The sequence below is a fragment of the Sitophilus oryzae genome, unplaced genomic scaffold (assembly GCF_002938485.1).
Source record: "Sitophilus oryzae breed Bouriz unplaced genomic scaffold, Soryzae_2.0 scaffold_1442_pilon_pilon, whole genome shotgun sequence".
Classification (NCBI taxonomy): domain Eukaryota; kingdom Metazoa; phylum Arthropoda; class Insecta; order Coleoptera; family Curculionidae; genus Sitophilus; species Sitophilus oryzae.
Genome location: NW_022146107.1, coordinates 5,891,379 through 5,908,483, shown reverse-complemented (window position 1 = coordinate 5,908,483; position 17,105 = coordinate 5,891,379). Strand labels below are relative to the sequence as shown.

Genomic DNA, 17,105 nt, shown 5'->3' with positions numbered 1-17,105 from the left:
AACATAGAATTGAAAGTCTAAGATATGGGCTTATAGAATACCTAAGCACAAATTGTAGCAATATGAATGCGTCTTTCCTATTTGCTTTATATGATCGAATAGTTTTGGTAGCGACAAATAAGAGCGTGTGCACACGGGTTGTCTCGAACTCGAAGCGGAAACGTCTCGATCTTGGAACAAATCTCCCTCCACTCTACTTCCTACGTAAATAATAGTAGGTCCACGAACGGGTCGTGTAGCGGCCGAAGCGGAGTCCCAAGTGATTGATACTATTATTTACCTACAAAGGTAGAGTGGAGGGAGAGTCGCTCTGAGTTCGAGACGCTTCCGCTTCGAAAGCCAGACGACTCGTGTGCGGACGCTCTTAGTTATTTAGAGTTGATCAATTATTAAATTTTCATTTCATCAACTGGTATTCTTATAACGTAAAAGTTGTTTTGCTCTGTTCAGTACTTATTATAACTTGGAGATATATTGTCCATGAAAATATTTAATAATAATGGCAAGTTTATAAATATGCAGCATCTTACGAAGAAAAGAACCGACTAGAAGCTATAAACGAATTAATAAAAACTGAAACTGCTTATATACAAGATATGTCAATTGTTCATGAAGTTTTCGAGATCCCGTTAAGAAAAAGCAAAGTGGTTTCTATAAAGGAAATTGATGGAATATTTGTTAACTGGCGGGATATACTACAGTGCAATCAAAACTTTTTGGATGATTTAACTAAAGTTCAGTATAGTCGAAGTAATACAGTAGGTGATGTTATATGTAGACACGTGAGTTGTGCTTATATTATTATTAGTTTTAAAATGAAGAGAATAATATTTCAGTTACCGAGAATGACCGCCTATATAACATTTTGTGGAAAACAATTAGATAGTGCCACTTTGCTGCAACAACTTACAGAGTCGTCAACAGCATTTAAAGAATTTTCCAAAAAATGCCAAAGCAATTATAAAACTAAAGGAATGCCATTGTCTTCGTTTTTATTGAAACCTATGCAAAGAATAACTAAGTATCCTCTACTTATCAATAAAATTTTAGAAAATACCGATGTAAATCACCCAGGTAAAAATAATGTTTGAATTTTCCCTCTTTTAATATATTTTTTTGTAGACTATAAGTTGTTAGAAGAAGCATTGAGAATATCGGAGAAATTTCTCAATTCTGTTAACGAAAATGTCAGACTTAAGGAAAATCAGGAGCGTATGGCATGGTTGCAACAATACGTCCAAAACGAATTAAATTTGAAATTCGATAGTTATACGAATAAGTTAGGCCCTAGACAGTTACTGCATTTTGGAACATTTACAAAAGTCAAATCGGGCAGAGATTTATTAGGATTTCTTTTTAATGACTTGTTTATGTTGGTACAACCTAGTAAAAGTATTAGCAGCCAGTTTACATTCCAAAGAAATTATAACATTATATACAAAATGTATAAACAAGTAAGTACAATATTGTATAGTATTATTAGTAATATACCATATCGGCAATAGAAGTCTTTGGTCCGTATTTACATGTCTAGGAGTGATTCTCTATGGCGATCTTGTAAGTCGGAGAGAGAACAATGCGAAGTATTTTGTAAACACGCCTTTATTTATAACTAATTAAAAACAATTTAAACGCCTTAAATTAATAAAAATAACACCAGTCCGCCAAAACATTCGTCACCAGCCGACGCCGATCGATAGCTTCTCCCGCCCGCCAGCTGACCGCTATCCCACCATCGCCCGCTGCGCCGGTCGTCCGTCGCCATGTTGTCATTTTCCTTCGTTTCGGAAAAATCACTGGTTACAATTTATTACATAACCAATTAATCCGACGCTAGATTTCATGCACTTTCTAAAATACTTGCTCGTCTGTTTTATTCAGTGTATCTTAGGGCTAGTTGACAGTGTGAACTTGACACGGTCAAATACACTTGTACATGACTTGTACGCTGCGCACGTCTCACTTGGACACATATTGGATCATATCAATCGATTTTAAATCAGTTGGTACGATACAAACAGCGTTCAAGCGAGGCGCGCGCAGCGTCCATGTGTATTTGATCAAGGTACACTTTGACCGTGTCACCCAGGCTTTATTGTACTGAGCGTATTGACTATACTCTTCGTACACACGAAACTCTGCACTCAAAGACAGAAACGGAACAAATAAAAAACTCTTTAAAATATCTAAATGCACCTCGTCAAGAACACTGTTTTTAAAGCAGATACGATACAATTATAAACCGTTGACATTTTGAATATATGAAGTCAAACTTCAAACTAGGAATTACTACCTGATTACAATGACCACTTTTATTTTGAGTGTTTCAAACACGCTCGAATAGATAAGCTGGCTTCAAATACCGATATGAACATCAACGATTTTTAAAGCACGCTTGAACCTTCAAGTCAATCCCACTTTTTTCTGAGATACCCCCCATTCACCAGCGTATTTGGTCTGCGGATTTAGACGGCAGACTTGGCTTGTCACGTACCAAAACTTTCTTATCTTGGAGAACCCATTCTAGCCTGCCAACTAAAACCTTGATTTTCATGCATCCGTTATCCGACGATACGATATTAATTTTATGTATGGGGGGCTAATAGGCTTCCGTGCATCAACATAATAAGTTGACCGATTTGATATGCGACGAGCCAAATCTGCAGATAAAAACTTTGTATTTATGTGCCGGACGAAGCCTGCCACGGGCCAAATCCGCAGGCTTGATATGTCAGATTAGATTTGTCTAAAAAACGATCTAAGAATAAAGTCCGCGGAGATTTAATAGGGCAAAAATCTAATCGACAGACTAAGCTTGATTTTCATGCATCCGTTGTCCGATAATACGATATTAATTTTATTGGTTGAATTTAAAGGCTTCGATTGGTTAACCGTTTCTAACTAATCGAAGTCTTTAAACTCAACCAATAGCCCCCCATACATTAACATATAAGTTGGACCGATTTGATCCGTCCGAATTGTGTCGGCGAACTAGGCTCGGCACATACCAAACCCCTCGTCATTTTTGACCTCGAATTTGGCTCCCCGACTTTATAGCCCGATTAGATTTGCCTGATTAAATCGTGTTGTTAATGGGACAAAATTCGACGTTTTATAACAGACTTGATCTGGCTCGCGATCTTTTGGAATTCCTGAAAGATTTAACCAGTGGTCTTAGATTTACTCAGCATATTTGTACTCAGTGAGTTGTAAAAATGAATAACAATCGTAGCTCTAGCTTGTGCCATGGCGTATGTATTTACTCCAATAAACAAAAAGTAAAAAAACGAAGCAAGTGGGTGAAAAAATGGATTTCTCGTAGAGATGAACTAGGTCATATGCTGAGTACTAAGTTTGCGTTACTTTTTTACGAAGACTTGATACGCGTCGCAAACCAGAGCTAAATATAATTTGACATATCAAATCATATCAAATTGGTTAAGTTATCCGCTGGTGTATATCGAATATAATATGGATCAAATGTCGGTTAGTTTAGGATCGAGATTAAAACCTGGATACTTTAAGTGGAGTTTGCTTGAAATACTCGAAATAAATGTAGTCAATTACTTAATGAGGTGAGAAACTAAAAATCTTCAAAATTTCTCTATAAATATGATTATTTTTAGTTTGATTTTAATTAATACTTATGTCATGTTTATTTATTTTATTTAATTTTTTTATTTTAATAAACCTATTTGATGACAAACACATTATATGATGGCACTAATAGTGTTTTTTTCTGAGCGACTCAACACTCTTGTTATGCTATACAAAAAAGTCAATATATGTATACTTATTAGTAGTATATTTATTTTAATGTTTTGCAGCCTATACTTATTCAGTTTCTATCTGTAAGTAGAGAAAGTACGGACAGTGTTGAATACGGCACCGACTCAAATAGAGTGGTTAAAATTCATGACGAGAAGACGGGTTATAAAATATTTCTTTTGGCATCTACAGTACATGAATGTAGTACATGGACCAAGAAAATTGAAGCTGCTAAAGAGACATTTCAGAAAATTGATAATTTAAATAAACAAAATAAAAGAAAAACCCGTAAGTATCAGATAAATATAAGTTTATTTATATTATATTAAATATCCAATATAAAATATAGTTATTATATTATATTAAATATCCAATATATATGTTACCGGCAAAGTTTGGAATCCGACATTGTATAGAATTCCTAGGTAGTATATAAAATTCCTAAAATTATCAGGTATTGTATTAAATAAATTATACAGTGTGTTTGAAAATTGTATTCGAAACAAAGCAGAATCGGATATATGTTGATATGAAAAACAAATCTTATTTTTACGCGAACAATCGACGAGAGATGGTACATGTTTTTTAAAACACCCTGTATAATATACATCTAGGCATTTTATAGAATACCAATTTTGATAATTGGCATTGTTAATAACTATATTACGCGTAGTAATTCACGTACTCCGTCACAATTCCTCTTTGATGCTTACGCACCCATCAAGGGAAAATCGTATTTTTAAAAAATACAAAAAATAACGAAAAAAAGTGTCAAAACCAAAGCAATCAAAACTCATTAGTATAATTAAAATAACGGCAAAATTTCAAGGTGGGCGCTGAAGATGAACGGAAGAAGCCGAACACTTTTAATGAAGTCATGGCCAAATATGGTTTCCATATAAAAAAAAATATATGTTAGTGTCATATGTCAAAAATGGCAGGCTTTATAAAAAACGGAGATCACAGTCTCATTAAGGATGTGATTATCTACAACTTTTATCTAAAAACTTTTTGTCTAAAACAGATTATAATGGAATTAGGGAGCATTTTTAAAATAGCCGAAATTTGTTTTTTAGCCGACCATACCAATAGGTATGGTAGGCTATTAGGATCGGCAAAAAAAAAGTTTTTTTAATGACCTAAATACAAAATATTTTCATGGTCTCTGTCTGTCTGTCTGTCCGTCTGTAACACGATAACTCAAAAACCGCTGAACCGATTTTAACCAAATTTGGCACAAAAATACTGTGGCACCCGAGAATCTGGCCATTAGTTTTTGGTGGGGCTGGAGGGTTCGTAAGGGGGTATAGGAGGGGGTTAAAAATTTAAAAAATCGTAACTCCAAAATTACAGTAGCTAGCGAAACGCGGTTTTCAAATTAAGATTAGGAATAATATTTGCAACAAAATTTGTAATAACATCAAAATCAGTGAAAGTCGCAGTTTTCGAGATATTAACATATTTTAGTATGGGCGGCTATACGTGCCTCCCGGCGCCAATTTTTTTTCGAAATATCTCGTAAGCCATAAACTTTTTGCATATGTTTTTGTTCTCACAAAACTGCAATTCTTTTTCCATTTAGAGATAGATATTCTATGAAATGCCCAAGTATTTCATAAAATGTCTAGGTAAAGTATCAACACATTTAAATGTCATACATTGCCTGAAATCGTTAGTAATTTTATAGAATACCTAGGTTTTATATAGAATGCCTTAATTTTATACTATATAATTAATATTTGTTATTTTCTTCTCTTTTTCCACAATTTGTTGAAAAGTCTATATTACATTTATAGTAAAAAACTTAAAATTGTATAAAAATATATAAAAAGGTCATTCGTCTTGTTTATGTTGTCTTTGTTATGTTCAGAGCTTCATCTTGGGCCATTGTGTGGTCGTCTGCTTGTGCTAGTCCAGAAAGGGAAAAGGTTAATGCTATCCGGTAAGCTATACTTAATTTTTATTGCATGTTTTTAGTTTATGTCATGAACAAGTGTTTAACAATAACAATACAAGAAGCTAAAGAAATTCAAGTCAAATGTACCCCTCAAACCTGTAGCTATAAGCGCAAAAAAGGTAAAGCAAGCTTTAATTTTATTAATTGATTGTTAGATAATACTAACAATATAATAATAATACACTACAAAGTATATCTAATTTCTTTTATAAAAATAGGGGAGAGCCACCAACACTGGCCACCCGTTGTTTTATTGAATGAAATATTCGTCCAATGGCTGAAGCATTTCATATTATATAGCCATCCAACCCAAGAGTTTCCAGTGCTATTATTAATGGATAATCACATTAGCCATGTTTCAATAGAAGCTATAAAACTAGCCCGAGAAAACAATGTGTGTTTATTAACATTGCCGCCACAAACCAGCCACCAGCTACAGCCATTGGACCGAACTGTTTATGGACCGCTAAAGTCTTATTCCAATAGTGCATGTCAGTCGTGGTTGACGAATAATCCAGGCAAACGTCGTCATCCCGCCCGAAGGCGTTGCTGCTCCAATAGTCCCGTTAGGCGCTCCTTTAAGCATATGGTCCTTAAGAGTCCATTTGCGCTACACCGCTCGGGTCGGTCTCAGGGGTCGGGTAGAGCGGGTGTGCTGTGGAAGGCGGTCCGTTCACGATCCCCCACCGCCTGATTTTTGGTCGGACGCATTCAGTGTAAATCACATCTGAATATTTCCCATATTATTTCAGTGGAGTAAAAACGATATCAAAATGTGTCAAAATTTTTTTTGGAGGTATAACTACATGATATTATACAGGATTATCAGTTAGGCCTTTGTGCATGTGAAATAACTAATTACGACCTTTTTGGGGGTGTCAGAAATTTTTTAACTAGCAAAATGTCAAAAATGTATAACCATGTTTTTTTATCTTTCCTACGCGATAACTCCTAAACTAATCAACTTATTCACAAACTCTTTTTTTTAATCGATTGAGAACACATAGGCGGTGATAGCTGAGGTAATTAAAATTCCATAGTGAGTGTATTTTTTTTGGAAAATGGATTAAACTTCAAACATTAACTTTATTGTATCATGATTTTCGGTAAGCGAGAAACTTTTTTATTTGAAGGAATTTTTACATAGTATCTGCGTATGAAATAAAGTAAAAATATTGAAAAAGTTTTTGAAACTTGGTACAATTTTCTAATGCTAATACTTTTCTTGTTATCCTAAATTAAGTTTACGAATAGGCCGCGCGCGAGACCACTCGGGCCTCGCCGCCCGAGACTTTGATTTTATATGGCGACACGGCGGACGCGATGTTCCGTAGGCCTATTTCTGATTATTGTTATTGTACCTGCAGTTTGAAATTTAGTTAATTCAGTACGTTATAAATTATTTAGTTATCGACTCTTTAATTTGCAGAAAAACTATAAACAAAAATGATAGGCTTTTTAAATCCTATTATAACGAAACCTAAAAACTATCATAATCATAAATGCTGCGGAAAAAGGCAAAATGATGTATGCTTAATATATTAATTAATAATTGTATATATATTATATTAACAATTATTAATATATTATATTAACAAAAAGAAAACTAGATAAATAGAACGGTTTTGATATTATAATATTTTTGATATGTGATAAAATAGGAAAAAAGGGCAAACATCACAAATTAACATCTAGACAAACAGGTATCTTATGTTGTAACCTATTTTAATAAGATTTTTTAATAAATTCATTGATAATAAAATTGATATGATCGCTAAAATTCCATAGCCAGTATTTTTTTTTGCCAATAGAGCTGAATAATTTGTCATAAACCAGAATAATTTTAATTATTATTATTTACCGTAAATATAAAAAATAATAATAATAATAATAATATAATTCCATTACATAAATAATTCTATATAATTCTACAGAATGTCCCCGGATTGTGGAAAACAAGTGGAAAAACTTTTATTATTGACATTTTGAGAAAAATGTATTCTTCATAAAAAATTTTGCTTGTTCTAAAATGGTTAATCCCGTTTATACTTTTCCAAATTTCCATACCGTTTGTATATTGTTGAATTTTTTCAGTCTTAAAAATCAAGGGGCGTTTCTATGGTAATATAATTTCGATTATATTCTTTGATAGACGGTTATTATTAATTATTGTTTTATTATATGTAAATTTATATATGCATGGGAAATATTGTTGATCGTCATTTCCCAGTCAACTGGACGCCGTTTTTTTTTCGATCATACGGTATATTATGTATTTCAATAAAAGCGACAATACTTAGGCAACAATGTTTTCGATCTAGCGTGGTTTAATGACAAAAGGGGCTCCCTGTAATCCTTTTACCTGTTCAAATTAATTGATTAGTATAATGAGACAAGTCGCTGATTCCTACTATTTAGTGGTTTTCATATTTTATTGCAATGAAAATCGCAGTTTTACGTACACAAAACGCAGATTTAATTTAATTTTTTTTTAAAAACTCAGAGCAAAATTTAAAATGTCATATGTCAAATAGAAAAAAAATATTACAGTCGAAAGTGATAAAATATCCGATTTTTAAAGAAAAATCTCAATGCAATCGGTAATATTTGCCATGACTACCAACATAAAGCTTTTTTAATCTGCCAATTCGTTTATTTAATCAGGAAAGTGTGCTCAAAGGTTTCAAAAAAAAGAATTTTTATTCATTTCCGATAAAGACAATTAAAATAAAAATTCTCCAGCTTTGGCAACATTTGACTTTCAAAGAAATTTTTGTCTATTTTAATTTCTACACCGGGTGCGTCTCAAAAGTGGCTCACCCCTATAACTTTCTTATTTTTTCAGATAAAAAAACGAGATTTGGTATGTTAGTATATGACATAAATTAGGATTGATTGACGTATTCAATTGTTTTTGGTCACTTCTTGTTTCACCGGAAATGACTACAACTTTTGATTCTTAAATGGCACCCCCGGTATTTGTTTACTTTATTCGATAGAAAATGACATTCTGAATATAATGACATATCATATATCATATGTCAACTTTTGAAATTTTCGCTTAAAACGAAATTGAATTTTAAATTTCAATCAAGTAGCCTTGGAAAAATAGATTTGATCGTCTAATGTTTTTAGTGCCTTGTCCTGGCCAGTTAGAAAATGCTCAAATCGTATTTTTAATCATATCTCAATTTTTTCAAATAGAACGAGGGTGGCTAATTAGCATATTTGGGAAAAGCATTTTTTTACGAATAATTTGATACCTCACACTTGGTATTTCGAGTCAAATTATCGTTATGAACCGCATGTTATAATTTCCTTATTAATTTCAAATAAAACATATGCGAAAATGTCAAAAGTTGACATATGATATGTCATTCTATTCAATGTCATTTTCTATCGAATAAAGTAAAAAAATACCGAAAAAACTAAATATGCCATCAGTTTGCTTAAATAGAACAAGTAACATATAATTTACGCGAAACTGACGATATGACCACAGACAACAAATTGCAGAGCTTCACAATTCAGCATAAAAATATTTATTAAAAAAATAAATTAAATATAACTGTAATCAGAAAACCTTAATTTATGTCTGTATTGTAACGGAATTTTAACTTATAATACTCTTTCCAATATAGACATGTCTTATAAACCTCATATTTTTAAATGACGTGTTGAACGATGTGGGGTACCGATTAATTTTGAAGAAAAAAATATTAAACACTGAACTTAAATTAAAATTTATTTTTAAATTATAAGAAAGTATCGCTTATAATTAAATTAACTATTAAATTTATTTCAATCAATATTTTTTAAGTATAATAAATACAACTTTGTTTGACCATCAAAATCTCAAAAATGGTAGATAACAACCTATTCTCAGACCTATTGAATAGACGTATAAAATTTAATCAAAATCGGTCAAGCCGTTACGGTGAAGTCGGGAGAAGTATGGTAACAAAAAAACAACCCCTATTTGAAAGTGAAAATTTAGTGTTGTATGTATTTTTTATTGCCACATCGTAAAAAAACAAAAATTAAAAATTTTGTCCAAAAAAATAAAAAAAATTGGGGTGGGCCCCCTTGTCACTTAAGGGTATAAAAAATAGATAACAACCAATTCTCAGACCTACTGCATATACATATTAAATTTCATCAAAATCGGTCAAGCCGTTACGGAGAAGTCGGGAGAAGTATGGTAACAAAAATTAAAAAAACAACCCCTATTTGAACGTGAAAATTTAGTGTTAAATGTATTTTTAATGCCACATCGTAAAAAAAAACAAAATTAAATATTTTACCCAAAAATAAAAAAATGGGGTAGGCCCCCTTGTCACTTAAGGGTATAAAAAATAGATAACAACCTATTTTCAGACCTACTGAATATACATATAAAATTTCATCAAAATCGGTCAAGCCGTTACGGAGAAGTACGTAACAAAAATTAAAAAAAAAACCTATTTGAAAGTGAAAATTTAGTCTTGTATGTATTTTTAATGCCACATCGTAAAAAACAAAAATTAAAAAATTTTGTCCAAAAATTTTAAAAATGGGGTGGGCCCCCTTGTCACTTAGGGTATAAAAAATAGATAAAACCTATTCTCAGACCTACTGAATATACATATAAAATTTCATCAAAATCGGTTAAGCCGTTATGGAGGAGTACGGTATCTAAAACTGTGACAAGACAATTTTTTATATGTATTAGATTTCAGAAATCTGCCTAAACCTTAGCCCGATCCTGTCGTGTTAAGCCACACCCATAATTCCAAACGCACGTGCTTTCAGCGAAAAAATATAATTTTTAAATTCCTTAGATTAGGGCTTGCAGAGCTTCAGCATTTGCCATAAAATAGCGAGCAATTTGTTACAAAACCATATAAATTATATATCACTGTAATCACAAAACTTCAATCTATATCCCTCCTGTAACAGAATTTTAAATTATATTTTTATTTTCGAGAAAATTTAGTCCAAACATAAGGTTTATTTTGTTGATGTTTGACCATCAAAATCTTAAAAATGAACAAGTTATCTAAAAATGTGCCACACGACGGATTTAGTATAATCCTTTATCTTTAATTTTCTTCTTCGCTTGTGTAAAAATACCTAGCCAGTTTTACATAAAACGTTAAATGCCGAACGCTTATTTTGCTACTTTTTCGGACTAGTGAAATGGACTCTTAAGGTATTTCCTAGGAAAAATGAGAAGAGGTGGAATATTATTTCCATTCGCATTGATTGCTCCGCACATCGTAATTAGCGTTCTTCACTCGGCTGAAGTTATTTGTCCTACTTGTTTTTATCCTTTCGTAGCTATAACTTTTCCAGTTTCTTGAACAGTTGTTAGGGCAGTCTCGTCGATGTTATAAATTTTATCTAACCGGAATTTACATTTTTCGAGAACTTCTTTTAAATTTGCTTGCTTCATCCACGTTACCGTAGATGGAGCTAAGAAGGTTAAAGGTAGGGTATATATATATAAATAAAATTCTTTTAAATTGTTGAAACATTTCTGTACAACCGCTTTGTTGAACCCCATTGCACGTCCTAATGATGTAGCCTCAGCCGATCGAATTGATAGTGGGTTTCTTCTTAAAAACTGTGTCAGCCTTGCTACAAAATGCTTTCCGGCCATTTTGTTTTCCATCCAGGACCTTGGAATCCGTTTACGATTAGCAATAGCTAACTCAAAAGCTAATTTTTTAACATTTCTTGGAGTTAGTCCGTGGTGTAATTTAGCACAAATCTGTAAATATTTACATAGCTGGAATTCTTCTTCTAACGTGAATATTCTGTTAACAGTATAGTTAGGTGTTAAACCAGCTTGATAATTTTCTGGTTCGACATTTTCGAATTTGTTGACATACCTTCTTAATGTGGTTCTTGGTATTTTGTAACGTAAGGCTGCAGCTTTCACTGACAGTCCATTATTTTTAATGTCATTTAAGGCTGCCCTCATTGTTTCCCCCTCAGTCTTTCCAATCCCCACTTTCTTTTTGGGTTGTCGTGGCATATTTACTAAAATAGAATAATCCTAATTTAGAATAATAATGGAACTCGGGCTGTATTAAAAACATAAAATATAGTTTTAAATATATTTCTTTTATTCAAAATTCAAATATAATATAAGGAACAGTGGCCACCCCTTTATAATATATTAGAGTAGTGGCCACTGTACCTTCCGTTAAGATGGCCACTGTAAGAAAGGGAACATAAAAAATAAAACCTAACCTAACAGAAAAACATTGCAGATTCTTTAGCCTTTGACCACTAAACTTCGTACTGCAATACTAAATCCTTAAGAAGCATGCAATAAAGTAACTGAAACACTTACCAGCTCAATGATTAACACGAAAAGTCACGCTAATAAAAAAACTTTTCGCACCGAATTTCAATGTCGCACTTGTTACAACGAAGCCAGCCATTTAACTGAAAGCATTCCGCGCGCCACGTGCTTGTAATATACTTAAGTTCGTATATAAGAGAGGGCGCTGGCCAGTGTACGTTTTGCAAAAGAATATTCAGTGGTGGCCACTGTAGCAGCCATGGCCACTGTTGGTGGCTCTCCCCTACACATTTTTTGATCATTTCAGAGTTTTATATTTTACAGTGAGTTATTAAGCGAATAAAAATACTAATTTGATAATTAGGAGAAATTAATATGACAAGTAAAATATATTTTCCTTTTTTGTTTTTGAACGAATAACATATATTAAAGTTATACCTAGTTTTGGTTTTATTAATAGTACCCCATTCTGCAACATGTTCTTTTTCTTTTTTAGTCCATTTGCTCTAAAATTAAAATTTTTATTTCACTAATACTGCTGTACAGTCTTTGAATGTGAGCGCGAAAATAGAATACGGCTTTGTGAATAACTATCTATAGTTTAACTACGAAGTTTTTTTCTTTTTCTTATTGTATTTCTTTCTATTTCTTACTTAAGTATTGTAGTTTTTTGCAACCTGAATCTTATTAGAAATTAATTATTAGGCAAGGCAAAATTATTTAATTGTTATAAGTTTTATTTTTATATATAATTTTTAATGTTATTATATTAATGTTAATTTATCAATAATTATTTTTTAACTAGATACTCATGTTTCTGTTGTAATAAATTAGGTAAATCCCACACTGAAAGCGTGTATTGCAAAGTGACATTAGGAAACCAAGAACAAGAGACAAACTTTGCGAAGGACAGCTTTAATAACGGCAACATTTCTCAAAATGGAGCTCCACAAAGTCCTTGTTTTATATGGGATTGTAGTATGCAGTTTCAACTGCGCAACATAAATGAAGAAATTCTCACCTTTACAGTTTTAGAACAGAATCTTTATAGTCTTGATGGTAAGTTGATATTGGAAAGTCAGTAAAAGATGGCGTGCATGTCATCAAAATATTTGACGAGTGTACGTCATAATGACTTGCCTCTAGCCGTACCTTGCAATTCTTCAACTCCAACACCAAACTTACACCAGAGACTAACCCACGCACTCAAAATACGCCTAACCAACGCAACCAAAATACACCTACGGCGTATTTTGATCGCTCTTACCGACAGCTCTAAATAAATAAAAAAATAAAAACACAAAAAAAACTTACACCCGAGACTAACCCACGCAATCAAAATACGCCTAACCAACGCAACCAAAATACACCTACGGCGCCGGCGTATTTTAATCGCTCTTACCGACAGCTCTAAATAAATAAGAAAATAAAAACAGCTGCAAAAAAATAAAAAACCTGTTTGAAATGAAATGTTCTACCTCTGCCGGGAATTGATCCACCGTCCACCTCAACCACGGGGCTACACACTGCTTTCGAAACCAGACTATATTGAAGCATTACCAGAGTACGTAGATCGCCGAGTAGCGACAGAAAACGTCGGCCCTTTTGATGTGGTGGGACCAAATTTTCTTTCTCTCTCTTTTGACGTGTTTGACAGATAGACTACGTATTTAACTGCTCAACTTATGAAGTGGTCCTATAAACATGGTATACACTGCTCACAATTTGAAGTGGAATTAATTATAAAGTTTTATACATATCTTTTTTGTTTTGTTTTTTCCTTATTTCTAAATTTGAATGTATAAAATATCTTACTGCTAATAAATAATTAAAAAAACGATTCGTTGCCTGAGGTATACTTGAAATAAAGTATATAGAGATATTTGATAAATGGCAACAGTGGCAACTTCGCTTCTTCGTATGACAGATAACCTACTTATTTCGCGCAGCCGCAAAGAACATTGAAAACGGGACTGTCGCTACTCGGCGGTTTAGGTACTCTGGCATCACTTTCTTCTGCCGTTTCAATACGCATGCGCCGGAACTGTGGGTTGAGGTTGAAGAGTTGCACGGTACGGATAGACGCCAATCGTCATAATGTTACCACGGCTACTTTTTTACTTTGACTTTTGAGAAGCGTCAAATAAAATTCGTAATTTTGTCACCGTTTTTTCACTTTAGTTACACTATATAGGAAGATTCACGGCGATGTTGAAAAGCAGTTTTATTTATGTTTGGATTTTTTAAATAATATATGTACATAGACTTTAATTTAAAATAATGATTTGAGCAATTTTGTAACAAATGGAAATATATATACATATTTTTTGATCTCCCTGTTTGATAATCGGTACAAATATTTTTTTTATATCTACATTATAACTTTGTCTATTATTTTTATAACATAAAAACTTAAGCAAAGCAACAATATAAATTTTTACAACTTTGTGTGCCAACTTTTATTGATGTCTCTATATTTATTATAGAAAATGCTATAAGTGCAAATAAATATACGAAGGGGTTTTACCACATACATTCGTTTAAGAAATCATAAAAAGATGTTATAGCTGGTTCGTGTTTTCGATCTTAATCCAACATTAGTCTTAATCTTCAGAATATGAATCAAAGTTAACGAACATTAGCGTTCATGCTTCCAACTCATCAATCTTGACATTGATCTTAGTCTTTTTATTCTTTGGGATAATACAAAATTAAATAAGAATTTTGAAATAATATTTGACATGTTGAATTGGTTTGGTAAACCGTCAAGTCCATAAATTTTAATAATTTATCTATAATTTTCTGTTGTTTTTTGTTCTAGAAATTATTAATCTCAATTCACAAACAAGTGAATGTTTTCATTGTGAAAATTAATCTCTCTAGTTTTCTAAATTCTAAAATTATTTGTAAAGGTATGTTCAAAACATATTTTTAATATGAGCGCAAGCGTATACTATAATATTCTGAAGACAAGTAGAAACATGAATGTCATTCAGTGCCGCTTTATCCACTGGGCAAGGTAGGCAGCTGCTTAGGGCGGCAGGCTGATAGGGGGCGGCATTTTTTTAAATAACAAATTTTACTTGAATTTTTATTAGTTTAAGGGGGCGGCAAAATAAATGGTGCCTAGGGTACCAAACATAGAGTTAAAAATAACTACCAAATCACCTTAACGCGGCTCTGATGTCATTTCCATAAGTTCTTAGGGTTAATGTTCAGGCTAATGACTATTAGGTACTCGAAGTATGAACCCAATAAAGGCAGAAACCCAGTCAACTACGGATAGTAGTGTTTTAGGATCATTCCTTATCAGCATGGCTTGCTTTGCTGCAAGACTTTACTATTTTTTATCTAGGTCTTTTATAAAAATTATAATAAAGTTTTTATCCTTTCCTGTCACATATATTTCTTGGTAGATAAATAATGTTTTAATAAAAGCAAGTTGTGGCAGATCCAAGGAGGTCCATAGGACATCTTCTTGAAGATCATCTATTTGAATTGTAGTATTATATATATATATATATATATATATATATATATATATATATATATATATATATATATATATATATATATATATATATATATATATATATATATATATATATATATATATATATATTTTACCTTTGGACGACGTTATTATTGCATTTTGGCTATATGACATTATTTTAATATTTTCATAAAATAACCAAAAATATTAAAGAGATTTTTTTAGTATTTTTAGGTAAAGCTGAATTAAAACTTAAAGACATCTACGAAGAATCCCAAAACACTAACGGACCAATTACTAAAAAACTACTTTTGCATCAAGTAGAATCTGGCGAAATAACTGTAAAACTTGATTTACATATATTTAAGAAGTATTAACTTTTATACAATTGTTAAAATTAAGCTCTTGTACGGTTACACTTTATCTCTCGGTCATTGAGACTCTTTGTTTACAATTTATTATGAATGCATTTTATATTTTTAATGTTGCGATATACCTTCAATTTATTAGTATTATATTATTTATATATAGTTATGTAGTATTATTTATATTTTTATACTGATTTGCGATAAAGGAAATCAGTTTGGTTGATTAAAACAAATTTGCTCAAAACTGCCAAATAAAATTACATTTTTATCAAACATTTTCCAAATTGAAAAATATCGTGAAGTAACTTTTCTATGTGTTTTTTGCCTATGATTAGATTCTATTTAGACAATAATAGTACCCTTAAAAATATGTAACTATAGAAAAATAAAAAGCTGTAAGTAATATTATTGTTTCTGAAACAACTTGTTATTAAAGTATTCTTCTAAAATATTGTATAAGGTACCATGTTAAAAATATTCTTTTTTTCTGTCTGATGTCTTAGTACGCCTGTTTTAATGAAATGCTTCATTTGTATACACTCTCACTTTGTAAAAAGCTTTAAGTAAGTAGTAGTACCAGTCTATATATCTATTATACTATTATACTAGCCCTGGTCACTTCATCTGCATGGTCTGTATTTTAATGTATGCGACAGAGATAAATATAAATGACCGGTCGACAGACAGAGAGACAAAATAAAAAGCGGCATAAAGTGTTGCCGGTTTTTGCGTTTGTGGGAAAATGTTTGTAGAAAAAATTAAACTATTTAAAAACTTTTATGTATACTACTGAAATGAAGATAATATATCTAAGCTAAATATAGTCTATTACTGGTGTAGTAAAATGAGTAACTATAATTATGAAAAATAAAGTTCCAACAGTAGATGCAACATTTCTAATAAACGCCTACTTATGCGGTTTGAAATTTTGATGCAAAATCCGGAAATATCGCATAGAATCATTACAACCCAACTATTGTCTCTTTTTAATGCATTTTATTTTCCATTAAGCTGTCGACATCACTGTCTTACACGTTAAAATCCAAACCACGCAGTTTCGATAACCAGATCGGTATATATCATCTGTTATATTATTTATACAGGGTGTCCCAGAAATAAGTGCAAATATTTTAACTGGTAGTATAGTTCAACCACAGAAACACGCCTATAAGGTTTTTTTTGCGAAAAAAAAATGTTGAAAATTTAAAATTTTTCTTAACATTTTCC

General features: G+C 31.9%; 1 protein-coding gene across 4 annotated transcripts in view; it reads left to right on the top strand.

The window, feature by feature from the left end:
* The window catches only part of LOC115877128 (intersectin-1), a 49,715-nt gene extending 33,156 nt beyond the window's left edge, over positions 1–16,559 (top strand). For 2 of the 4 annotated variants that reach the window (XM_030893255.1, XM_030893253.1), the window contains 7 exons: positions 523–782; positions 837–1,074; positions 1,123–1,454; positions 3,828–4,056; positions 5,746–5,844; positions 12,852–13,076; positions 15,736–16,559. In XM_030893255.1, coding sequence (XP_030749115.1) covers positions 523–782; positions 837–1,074; positions 1,123–1,454; positions 3,828–4,056; positions 5,746–5,844; positions 12,852–13,076; positions 15,736–15,887 — 1,535 coding nt within the window. In that variant the 3' untranslated portion in view covers positions 15,888–16,559. Of the gene's footprint in view, positions 1–522; positions 783–836; positions 1,075–1,122; positions 1,455–3,827; positions 4,057–5,638; positions 5,711–5,745; positions 5,845–12,851; positions 13,077–15,735 lie in introns of all 4 variants that reach the window. The other 2 variants (XM_030893251.1, XM_030893254.1) reach the window with 2 other exon arrangements.
* The last annotated feature ends 546 nt before the right edge of the window (positions 16,560–17,105 follow it).